This window comes from Sminthopsis crassicaudata, chromosome 1 (assembly GCF_048593235.1).
Source record: "Sminthopsis crassicaudata isolate SCR6 chromosome 1, ASM4859323v1, whole genome shotgun sequence".
Taxonomy (NCBI): Eukaryota; Metazoa; Chordata; class Mammalia; order Dasyuromorphia; family Dasyuridae; genus Sminthopsis; species Sminthopsis crassicaudata.
The window spans coordinates 2,492,133-2,505,433 of record NC_133617.1 but is presented as its reverse complement, the minus strand read 5'-3'; the positions used below and the strand labels follow the sequence as shown (position 1 = coordinate 2,505,433).

Here is a 13,301-nt window from a genome sequence, read left to right as displayed (position 1 = left end):
AATATAGAGCTGGTTTACTCTAGAAATTTGTTCTGGGCCAAAGATCAAATGAAGAAATAATTTATCTATTCTGGTTCCTTTTGGAAGCTTAAGGAAGGTTCATTGCTTGAATGCCTTCAATAAGTCATTGTCTTTTTGAGAGCTCAGAGAGAGAGATTTTTAGAGAGAAATTGCCATTTTTGATAAACTTTATAATAAAATCTAAAACATTCTTCTAACAATAAATATGCCCATTAGAGTGTATATTTTACTTTAGTTCTCTCAACAGCAGCATGCACCTGCTCATCCATAATTTTTTTTCTCATCCAGGTTACTTACGGTCCATTTGATCCCAGTCTTGCTGACAAAGTCCAGTTTCCTTCCCTCTATCAGATGGCCCCCAAATCCTCTTCTCTTCACCGAGGAATTGTCCGATTATTGGCATATTTCCAATGGAACTGGATAGGTCTGATTGTCTTTGATGATATGAGAGGTGAGGAATTCCTCAGGGAAATGAGAGAGGAAATGAAAAAGAACAGAGTTTGTATGTCCTTCACAGAGAAGATCCCTCTCAGTGACCGAAAAAATAGGGAGACCTCTGAGGCCTTCAAGTCCAGGATCCTAATTTCAGAAGTCAAAGTCATTGTCATTCATACTGACACAGACTCTTCAACAATTATGGGAAACCGACCAGAATTTTTATTTCCAACCAAGAAGGTGTGGATTGCCACATCTCATTTAGACACTACAACCAGAGCCTTGTACCATTATGGTTTCACTTTCCATGCCACTCTCTTCTTTTCACATTTGACTACTTCAGTCCCTGGGTTTGAGAGTTTTATCAGGAAGATTAATTCTCCTTTAAGTATGAGGAACAATTTTATTGAAGCACATAGGCCATCACCTTTGAAATGCTCAGATCAACAAGATATGGCAGAGCAAGATTTATATTTACCAAATGGCTCCCTGAAACATTTACCTCTTTACCCTGTGGACATGACCACATCTGCCTTGAGTTTCAACATCTACAATGCTTTATATGCTGTGGCTTGGGCTCTCCACGAAATACTGATGAAAAGATCCGAAAAAAGATCCTTGGGAAATGAAGGATCTGTATTGCCTCATCCATGGCAGGTAATATGGAAAGTGTGGTGCCTTTTTAGCTATGATTTTTGAGTATGTATTTTAGTAAGAAGTGGGACATGGAAGACATTGAAAACTTTTCAATTTCTCAAACTATTGTATACTCCTCACAGATTTTATTGTTGGTTTCCAATATTTGTCAAATAGCATATAAAGTTACAATGAAAGTTCCTTCCTAGAGTCTTAGAGTTGTAAATAATCTTAGGTTTCATATTTCCTATTCAGCTCTGGACTTCTTTTATCAGAAATATTTGAAGGCACTTTATTTCATTAGGAATCCAATTTTTTTCCTGAAGGACTGAACTCAGATTTTCTGGGTAGGTGATCTTTAGTTGTAAGCCAGATGCTTTTTTTTCTTTATATTAGGCTATGATACCCACTCTGATCTTTCCATTAAGCAGGAGAGGATTCTTTTTTCATCCTCAATGTGTCTCCAATATATAGATGTGTTTCTTTCTGCATCCTTGCACTATTTCCTCCTTCATCTTGGAGGTCTAGAATTGGGCTATGATATCCCTGGTGACATCCTTTGGGGATCTTTTTCAGTAGATGATCTGTAGCTTTTTGTATCCTCTATTTTCTCTTCATATCTGGAATGCAGGAGAAATTTACTTGACACTTTCTTGAACAATACGATCCATGTTCTTTTTCATTGTAGAACTCGTATAGTCTCATAATGTTAAATGATCTCCCTTCTTTCTGTCTTCCAGGTTAGCATTTTCCACTGTGATACTGCATGCTATTTTTCATTCTTTTTCTTTTTGGTTTTATCTTTAATTTCTCAAAACATCATTACCTTCTACCTTCATAGTTCTAATTTTTAAGGAAATATTCTCTTCAATGGGCCTCTATATTTCCTGTTCAGTTTGTTGAATTCTGATCCTTGAGGCTTTTTTCTCTTATTTGTCTTTTTCTGCTTCCTTTTACATCTCTCTCATTTTTATTCATACTTTTCTCTCTACCTCTCTGGCTTCATTTTGAAAATTCATTTAGAACTCTTTTGTGGCTTTAGACCAATTCTTACTTTTGTTGAGGACTTTGAATATCGGAGTTTTGACTTTGTTATTTTCTTCTTAGTATGGATTTTTCATCTTCCTGTTCATCACAGTAATTTTCTATGATCAGAACCACTTTCGGTTGTTTGCCAATTTTCCCAGACTATTCTTTGACTTTACCTGTGTATTAGAGTAGTGTCCTGTTTCCAGGGTAAAGGGGCCAATGTCCCAAGCTTTAGGAATTTTGTACAGTTATTTTCAGGGTTTCTTCTAGGGAGCTGGAAGTTTCACTTCTCCCAAGGATGTCTGATCTTGGAAGAAATGTGTTTATTAATGTCTTGGGCTATTTTCTGTACTATGAGTTACCACAAGCACTTTTTCCTGCTCTGCAGCTGTGAGAAGATCCATCTTCAGCTGTTGCTAAATGTTCTGGTGTCCTAGTTCTCTTCCTCACCCTTAAACTGTGAGCCAGGCAGGTGTGCTCTGAGTACTGACAAAGCAACCGAGTCCTGTCCCAGGGCTTTAAAAGAGACTCCTGTAATATCCTTCTCACAAGCTCTTCAACCCTTTTAACATCTGTGTTACAAGAATTCCTGTAATGACTGCCCCATTTGCAGTTTCTTCAGGTCCTGTGTCTTCAGTTGCTGCTGTATTGAGCTCCTGGTTTACACTGAGTGCTTTGAATGTCACACAAATGGTTTCATAGTTCATCCTGGAGATGGGAGAAAACCAAAGGAGATTATCAAGGATGGGAGTGTCAGGGTCTGGCCTGGGCTTCAGAACAATCCTTTCCAAGGCAGGATGGAGGGCAGAGTAGGAGAGATTTAAGGCAGAGGCACCCACCAGGAGGCTATTGCAATAATCTGGGTCTGCAGTCATGAGGATGTTCCAGTAGCAGAGAGCAGGAGGGGAATATATTAGAGAGATGCTACAAGCAGACCTTGGAAATAAATTATATAAAGGGGGTGAAAAACAATGAGGACTTGAGTGTGAAAATGAAACTACAAACCTGGGAGATGCAGGCAACCTGCAGGGTTTCAGAGGGTCCTTTCTGTGTCCCAGAAGAAACTCAGATTTGACCCCACCTGAAAATAAGAGCACAAGACTCCATAAATTCTCATGTACAATTGACTTTCCCTCAGGTGCCTCTCACTGATGAGCATTTCTTTTCTTTTTCAGATGCACTCCTATCTGAAGAACACCCAGTTTAAGAACAGTGTTGGTGAGCAGGTGTTTGTGGATGAGAACAGACGTACAGAGGCCCAGTATGCCATTATGAACTATGTATACTTCGATTATTTTAATGATCATCTTCTGTACGTGGGGGACTTTATCCCAGAAGCTCAGCCCGGTCAAGATTTTATAATTTGTGCAAATGCCATAGTGTGGAATCTGTGGAGTTCAAAGGTCAGAGACATTATTGTTGACTTATGCTCCTAAACAGGCAGAAACCTTGACCTATGTGATGTACTCTTCATTGTTGACAGGTGCAGCTGGGTGGGAAAATGGCTAGAATGTAAGATCTCGTTCTCTTTCACTTGTCATAAGTTCATACATGTGTCCCCTGTTTTCTCTGTAGCAATCCTCTTTAACATTTCTTACAGCACTATAATACTTTATTATATTTATGCACATCTACATAGGTATATTGTTAAACACACAGAGAAATTTAGTTGCATATATATATATACATATATGTAAAGTTATATGTATGTATTCACACAGATATCTATTAATATAGCATGTAGTTCAACAACTCTTCAATTTTTAGATACCATTTCATATTCCCATTTTTTCCTATTTCGAAAGCAGGCATGAATATATTTTAATTTATATTTGCTTTAACTTATATAGGAAAAAATGAAAAAAACCTTTAACTTGTACGCAGCACAACAAAGAGCATTCAATATATAACCATGTCTTTCCATTACATATTGCTTATTTTTTCCCTAAAAGATGTATCTGTGTATCTATCTAACTGTGTGTGTGTGTGTGTGTGTATGTGTGTATGTGTGTGTACGTGTGTGTGCAAAACAAAAGTATCCATGTTCTATCTCTCTTTGGAGATAAATTGTTTATACTTGCATCTGTCCTTTGTTTTAGCAGTTATAGCACACAAAATGCCTTAGACTTCAAAAGTATTATTAGAAAACCAGTGCTGTTACTGTGCACAATATTTTCTTCTTTCAACTCATTATATTTTTTATTATTTCATGCAACTCTTTCCCTTTTTTTCTAAAATCATCCAGGTCACCATGTCTAATAGCACACCACTATTCTCTCACTATTATATACACCACATCTTGTTTAGTTATAGTGGATACAGCACCGACACTCGAGCCAGGGGAACCTGAATTTACATCCAATCTGAGACTGTACACTGCCAAGATGTTTGACCCTGGACAAGTCACTTAATCCCATTTCATGCATACACCCACAAAAACACACAAACACCCCCCCACACCCCCCCACCCACACATTCACGCATACATTCACTCACAACCAAGTAAGGCCAACATTTCTTAGAATTATCTTTTATCATCTCATTGTTGAAATGAACCAAGTCCATCAGAGCTGATCATCATATAATCTTTCTATTCTGTAAAATTTTCTCAGGGTTCTGTTCATTTCACTCAGCCTCAGTTTAATTAAGTTTTTCTGAAATCATCCTGGTCATCCTTTCTTACAGAACAATACTATTCCAGTAGATTCTTATGCTATAACTCATTGAGCTCTTATGCAACTGATGGGAATCCATTCAATTTCCAGTTCTTTGTCAGTATAAAAAGAAACCTTTTTCATATATGTGCTCTTTGCACTCTTTTATGATCTTGTTGAGATAGACATTGAGTACAGACACTGCTGGATAAGAGGATATGAATATTTTCTTACTCTTTTGAACATAATTATTCTTGAGAATGGTTGAGTCATTTCACAACTCCACCAATAATGCATTAATGTCCAAGTTTTTCCATATATCCACCAGCATTAATTATCTTTTTCTGCCATCTTATTCAATCAGAGAAAGTTTCCTTTATTTGGGTTTTCATACTCAATATTGATTTAGACTGCAGTAGTCCTCAAACTTTTTTAAAATAAAATTTATTTTTTATTAATTTTTATAATTATAACATATTTTTGACAGTACATCTGCATAGGTAATTTTTTTTACAACATTATCACTTGTACTCCCTTCTGTTCTGAATTTTTACCCTCCTTCCCTCCACCCCCTCCCCTAGAAGGCAGGCATTTTCATACATATTAAATATCTTATAGTATATCCTAGGTACAATATATATGTGCAGAGCCGAATTTTGTTGTTGTTGTTGTTGTTGTTGTTGCAAACGAAGAATTGGATTCAGAAGGTAAAAATAATCTGGGAAGAAAAACAAAGAAAAATGCTCACAGTTTACACTCATTTCCCAGTGTTCCTTTTCTGGATATAGCTGATTCTGTTCATAATTGATCCATTGGAATTGGATTAGCTCTTCTCTATGTTGAAGATATCCACTTCCATCAGAATACATCCTCGTACAGTATCATTGTTGAAGCTTATAATTATGTCCTAGTTCTACTTGTTTCACTCAGCATCAGCTGATGTAAGTCTCTCCAAGCCTCTCTGTATTCCTCCTGTTGGTCATTTCTTATAAAACAATAATATTCCATAACATTCATATACCATAATTTACCCAACCATCCTCCAATTGATGGACATACATTCATCTTCCAGTTTCTAGGCACTACAAAAAGTCTGCCACAAACATTTTGGCACATACAGGTCCCTTTCCCTTCTTTAGTATTTCCTTGGAATATAATCCAAGTAGTAGCACTGCTGGGTCAAAGGGTATGCTCATTTTGATAACTTTTTGAGCATAATTCCAGATTCCTCTCTAGAATGGTTGTATTCTATTAGGATTACTAGGTGAGAACTCAGGTTGTCTGGACAGTGACAAGGTGAGAATTCAGGTTGTCTGGACAATTACAAGGTGAGAACTCAGGTTGACTTGATAGAAGGAGCAAGCTCATTGGCTGAAGTGGTTCTTCCCAGAAGCCCTTGCATTATCCCATGCCCATTCTCTGGGAGGATAAAAGAGACAACATTGGGCCTGGAGAGCAGATTGGACTGGAGAAGGACAAGAGTTAAAGAGGAGAAGTCTCTGCACTACATCTGGCTTGACACAGCTCTCTGCAGGAAGGGAAGTCGGCTCTCTGCAGGAAGGGAAGTCGGCTCTCTGCAGGAAGGGAAGTCACTTCTCTGGACAAGAGTTAACAGCAACTGCTTGGAGACAATGGTTCACTACAGGAAGAAGAATCTGTCTGAGAGATTTGAGTAGACACAGCAGATCTCTTCTCAGAGAGCGATCCAGCAGCTTTTGGAGACGACTGCTCGCTACAATTGGCGTCCACACGTGGGGCAAGGACTTTTGCTTATCCTGACAAGAGGAGCTAGACCAGACCTTCGCAATTTGGTGCCCGGACACGGTCCTGATTCCAGTGGAAAAGCCTCCCATCCAGATCTCAGTCTCTCTGACCCAGAACCGTGAGTAACGAGGAAACTTTGTTAAAGATTAAGTGAGCATGCTAATAGATAAATAAGGAACTTAACTTGTTAAGGGCTAAACCAGGAATCTCTTATAGTGAAATGGGGCAAACACCTTCTGTTCAAGGAAAATGTTTAGAGAGCATCATCAAGGTTATGAAAAGCCAAGGATTGATTATAATTTTGGAGGAGATTACTGAACTTTAAGAACTGTGAAGGTCATATATCCTTGTTTTTTTCTCTGGAAAAAGAATTGGATCTAGATGAGTGGAAATTAGTAGGAGAGCAATTAGGTGAACACTACAATTGCCTTTGTGACATTTTACCCTTTGGTTCCAGACCAAACTCAGTTTCCAAAGATACAATTCATACCTATAATTTAATCCAAATGGCTTTAAAAAATGTTATTCTAAAGGAAGAGATGAAGGAGCAAAATGGGGAAGTGTCAACTAAACTAGGTGAAAAGGATGAATCAGATAACAATGAAGTTAAGTACAATTCTGAGCAACAGCAACAGGAGCACCTCCCATCTCCTCCCTCAATTAACCCTTCAGGGGTGGAGCAAGAAGGAGGAGCGGAAGAGGCAGAAACACAAACAGAATTGCCTGTGAAGCAGACTAAGCCTATGACAAGATTAGAAAAAGCATTGGTTAAAGCTAAGAGAGAAGGACAGGATATAAGTGATTTTATACATGCATATCCTGTGATTGAAGAGATTGACTCTGTAGGTCATAAAAGGAGAAAATATACACCTTTAGATTTGAATAAAATTAAAGATTTGAAAAAAGGTTGTACCCTTTATGGGGCTACATCAGCTTATGTCAAAATGTTACTAGATGATTTGTCTTATGAAGTCCTAACCCCAAATGATTGGAAATCCATAGCAAGGACATGCCTGGAACCTGGAGAAAATTTATTATGGCTTGCAGAATTTCATGAATTATGTAAAATTCAAGTCAGATGCAATTTGGAAATAGGAGTTAACACACAATTCACTTTTGAGCACTTAGCTGGTGAAGGTCAGTATGGAGAGAATTCAGAACAGATTAATTATACCATGACAATATATGAGCAAATTGCTAAGGCTGCAATAAAATCTTGGGGTGTCCTCCCTGGACAGAAAGATTGGGGAGAGGCTTTCACTAAAATAGAGAAAGGTCCCAATGAATCTTTTGCAGATTTTGTGGGATGTTTGCAAACTGCTGTCAAAAGAACTATTGGAGAAAATTCAGCTACAGAAATAATGACCAGACATCTGGCTAAGGAAAATGCCAATGAGATTTGCAAAAGAATTATATGGGGATTAGACAAAGATGCTCCTTTAGAGGAGATCATAAGACGTTGTGCTACAGTGGGAACAAATGCTTTTTACACCCAGACAATGATGAATGAGGAAAGGCAGGGTCCCTCCTGGCAAGGGACTTCTAGAGAAACTCGGCGATGTTTTCAATGTGGAAAAATTGGACATCTAAGAGCTCACTGTAGGTATGGAGATACAGTGAGAAGACAGGGTGAAAGAAGACCTAAAACCCCATGTCCAAAATGCAACAGAGGACTCCATTGGGCATCAGAGTGTAGAATAATTCAGGGAAATGGGATGAGGGGCCCAGGTCCAGGGCCCCTGGCAAAAAAGACTTGGGGCATGATGGCAGCTGATGTTACACACAAAGAACCTTTAGAAGGCCAGGACTCTGATTTAATCAACCAGCAGAAAAGCAATCACATGGCAGAAAGGGATTACCCAATCAGTCAGCCAAAAGGCAATCAGATTGCAAAAATGGATTACACTTGGGGAGAATACAGGCCTTTTAAACCAGCAGGGCTGTGTCCAGTGCAAACAACTCCAATGTAATTGCCAGATGATGAGAAGAGATTTAGAAAGCGGTAAATAGAAGGTAATTAGATAGGTTAACTGCCTGGGAGAGAGGGTTTGCTTGTATTTCTTCAGCAAGAGAAGGAATCAGATGGGTGCCAACGAGTCATATTCGCCTTGTCCATCAGAGAGAGACAGAAAAAGAGAAAGACCTCAAAATAAAGGAGAAGATCTAAGAAACATCTTACACCGAAAGAGCATGGCTAATAAAAAGACTGTTAAAGAACTTTAAAACCAGCAGGAATCATTGGACTTCCTCACACAAGATGAGACTAATGGACAATGGACTTATGGACATTTATAAATTTTCAATTTATGATTATTTGATTATGTTATTTGTTATATACTTCTAGAATGTATTATGTTACTATGTTACTATGTGCTTATGTAATTTATGTAATTATGTGTAATACCTCCCATATTGATGGATTTATGTTTCAAGGTCATGACTGTCCTATGTTCTAAATCAAAAGAAAGGGGGAGATGTTAGGATTACTAGGTGAGAACTCAGGTTGTCTGGACAGTGACAAGGTGAGAATTCAGGTTGTCTGGACAATTACAAGGTGACAACTCAGGTTGACTTGATAGAAGGAGCAAGCTCATTGGCTGAAGTGGTTCTTCCCAGAAGCCCTTGCATTATCCCACGCCCATTCTCTAGGAGGATAAAAGAGGACACCACTCCAGAGATAGGAGAAGACTCTGCACTACATTTGGCTTGACGCAGCTCTCTGCAGGAAGGGAAGTCACTTCTCTGGACAAGAGTTAACACTTCTCTGGACAAGACTTAACAGCAACTGCTTGGAGACAATGGTTCATTACAGGAAGAAGAATCTGTCTGAGAGATTTGAGTAGACACAGCAGATCTCTTCCCAGAGAGCGATCCGGCAGCTTCTGGAGACGACAGCTCGCTACACAACTGCACCAACAATGTATCAGTGTCCCAGTTTTCCCATAGCCCCTCCAACATTCATCATTATTTGTTCCTGTCATCTTAGCCAATCTGACAGGTGTGTAATGATATCTCAGAGTTGTCTTAATTTGCATTTCTCTGATCAATAGTGATTTGGAACACTCTTTCATATGAGTGGAAATAGTTTTAATTTCATTATCTGAATATTGTTCATATCCTTTGACCATTTAGCAAATGGAGAATGGCTTCATTTCTTATAAATTAAAGTCAATTCTTTGTATATTTTGGAGACGAAGCCTTGATCAGAACCTTTAACTGTAAAAATGTTTTCCCAATTTGTTACTTCCCTTCTAATCTTGTTTGCTTTAGTTTTGTTTGTGCAGAAACTTTTTAATTTTAAGTAATCAAAATTTTCTATTTTGTGATCAATAATGTTCTCTAGTTCTCCTTTGGACACAAATTCCTTCCTCCTCCACAAGTCTGAGAGGTAAACTATCCTATGTTCCTCTAATTTATTTATGACTTCATTCTTTATGCCTAAATCTTTGACCCATTTTGGTCTTATCTTAGTATGTGGTGTTAAATGTGGGTCCATGCCTAGTTTCTGCCATGTCCTCAAACTTTTTAAATAGGGGGGCACTTCACTGTCCTTCAGACTGTTAGAGGGCCGGACTATAGTAAAAACAAAAGCTCATACTCTGTCAATGCCCCTCATCCCATTTGCCATAACCAGGCTGGCTCCACAAACGTCCTCAATGGGCTTCTTCTGGCCCGAGGGCCGTAGTTTGAGAACTCCTGATTTAGAGCATGTTTCCATATGATAATAAATGGCTTCAATTTCTTCATCAGAAAATGGTTAGTTCATTCTTTTGATCATTTATCAATTGGTGAATGGCTTATATTTTTTGTAAAATTGACTTATATACGTACATGTATATATAGATATGTGTACATACCTATATAAATGTACATATTTTTATATTTGAGAAAGGAGACATTCAAAAGACAGAGTACAGTAAAAAAATAAAAAATAAGAAAAGTCCCCAATCTTACTGGTTCTGTTCAAATATTGGCTATCCTGAGTTTTTTTTGTTTTTGTTTTTGTTTTTTTGTTTTTTTGTTTGTTTTTTTTTAAATTTAATTTTTATTTTATTTTATAATTATAACTTTTTTTTTTTGACAGTACATATGCATGGGTAATTTTTTACAACATTATCCCTTGCACTTACTTCTATTCAGATTTTTTTCCCTTCCTCCCTCAACCCCCTCCCCCAGATGGCAGGCAGACTTATACATGTTAAATATATTACAGTATATTCTAGATACAATATATGTGTGTAGAACCGAATTTCTTGTTGCACAGGAAGAATTGGATTCAGAAGGTAAAAATAACAGTTTACACTCATTTCCCAGTGTTGCTTTTCAGGATGTAGCTGATTCTGTCCATCATTAATCAATTGGAATTGGATTAGCTCTTCTCTATGTTGAAGATATCCACTTCCATCAGCATACATCCTTGTACAGTATCATTGTTGAAGTGTATAATGATCTTCTGGTTCTGCTCGTTTCACTTAGCATCAGTTAATGTAAGTCTCTCCAAGCCTCTCTGTATTTCTCCTGTTGGTCATTTCTTACAGAACAATAATATTCCATAACATTCATATACCATAATTTACCCAACCATTCTCCAATTGATGGACATCCATTCATCTTCCAGCTTCTAGCCACTATGAAAAGGGCTGCCACAAACATTTTGGCACATACAGGTCCCTTTCCCTTCTTTAGTATTTCCTTGGGATATAAGCCCAGTAGTAGTATGGCTGGGTCAAAGGGTATGCACATTTTGATAACTTTTTGGGCATAATTGCAGATTGCTCTCCAGAATGGTTGGATTCTTTCACAACTCCACCAACAATGTATCAGTGTCCCAGTTTTCCCACAGCCCCTCCAACATTCATCGTTATTTGTTCCTGTCATCTTAGCCAATCTGACAGGTGTGTAATGATATCTCAGAGTTGTCTTCATTTGCATTTCTCTGATCAAAAGTGATTTGGAACACTCTTTCATATGAGTGGAAATAGTTTTAATTTCATCATCTGAAAATTGTCTGTTCATATCCTTTGACCATTTATCAATTGGAGAATGGCTTGATTTCTTCTAATTAAAGTCAATTCTTTGTATATTTTGGAGATGAGGCCTTTATCAGAACCTTTAACTGTAAAAATGTTTTCCCAATTTGTTACTTCTCTTCTAATCTTGTTTGCATTAGTTTTGTTTGTGCAGAAACTTTTTAATTTGGTGTAATGAAAATGTTCTATTTTGTGATCAATAATGGTCTCTAGTTCTCCCTTGGACATAAACTCCTTCCTCCTCCACAAGTCTGAGAGGTAAACCATCCCATGTTCTTCCAATTTATTTATAATTTTGTTCTTTATGCCTAAATCTTGGATCCATTTTGATCTAATCTCAGTATGTGGTGTTAAATGTGGGTCCATGCCTAGTTTCTGCCATACTAATTTCCAGTTTTCCCAACAGTTTTTGTCAAATAATGAATTCTTATCCCAAAATTTGGGATCTTTGGGTTTGTCAAACACTAGATTGCTATTTTTATTTACTATCTTGCCCTGTGAACCTAACCTATGCCACTAATCAACTAGTCTATTTCTTAGCCAATACCAAATGGTTTTGGTGACTGTTGCTTTATAATATAGTTCTAGATCAGGTACAGCTAGACCACCTTCACTTAATTTTTTTTCATTAATTCCCTTGAAATTCTCGACCTTTTGTTGTTCCATATGAATTCTGTTGTTATTTTTTTCTAGGTTATTTAAATAGTTTCTTGGAAGTCTGATTGGTATAGCACTAAATAAATAGATTAGTTTACGGAGTATTGTCATGTTAATTATATTCGCTTGGCCTATCCAAGAGCACTGAATGTCTTTCCAATTATTTAAATTTGACTTTATTTTTGTGGCAAGTGTTTTGTAATTTTGCTCATATAATTCCTGACTCTCCTTTGGTAGATATATTCCCAAATATTTTATATTATCGACTGTTATTTTGAATGAAATTTCTCTTTGTATCTCTTGCTGTTGGATTGTGTTGTTAATGTATAAAAATGCTGAGGATTTATGTGGATTTATTTTGTATCCTGCAACTTTGCTAAAATTCTGAATTATTTCTAATAGCTTTTTAGCAGAGTCTTTGGGGTTCTCTAAGTATACCATCATGTCATCTGCAAAGAGTGATAGTTTGATTTCCTCATTTCCTACTCTAATTCCTTGAATCTCTTTCTTGTCTCTTATTGCCGAGGCTAGAGTTTCTAGTACTATATTGAAAAGTAATGGTGATAGTGGGCAACCTTGTTTCACTCCTGATCTTATAGGGAAAGATTCTAGTTTATCGCCATTAAATATGATGTTTACTGAAGGTTTTAAATATATGCTCCTTATTATTTTAAGGAATAGTCCATTTATTCCTATACACTCAAGCGTTTTTAGTAGGAATGGATGTTGGATTTTATCAAATGCTTTTTCTGCATCTATTGAGATGATCATATGGTTTTTATTAATTTGATTATTAATATGGTCAATTATACTAATAGTTTTCCTCATATTAAACCAGCCCTGCATTCCTGGTATAAATCCCACTTGGTCATAGTGTATTATCCTGGGGATGATTTTCTGAAGTCTATTTGCTAATATCTTATTTAAGATTTTAGCATCAATATTCATTAAGGAAATTGGTCTATAGTTTTCTTTCTCAGTTTTCAGCTTACCTGGTTTAGGTATCAGTACCATGTCTGTGTCATAAAAGGAATTTGGTAGGACTCCTTCAATCCCTATTTTTTCAAATGGCTTA

General features: G+C 37.1%; 1 protein-coding gene across 1 annotated transcript in view; it reads left to right on the top strand.

Annotated features, from left to right (window-relative positions):
• The window catches only part of LOC141559737 (vomeronasal type-2 receptor 26-like), a 76,773-nt gene that overhangs the window by 40,300 nt on the left and 23,172 nt on the right, over nucleotides 1-13,301 (top strand). Inside the window, exon 6 of the mRNA XM_074297747.1 lies at nucleotides 3,297-3,401. Within this exon, the coding sequence (XP_074153848.1) occupies nucleotides 3,297-3,401 (105 nt within the window). The remainder of the gene's footprint in view (nucleotides 1-3,296; nucleotides 3,402-13,301) is intronic.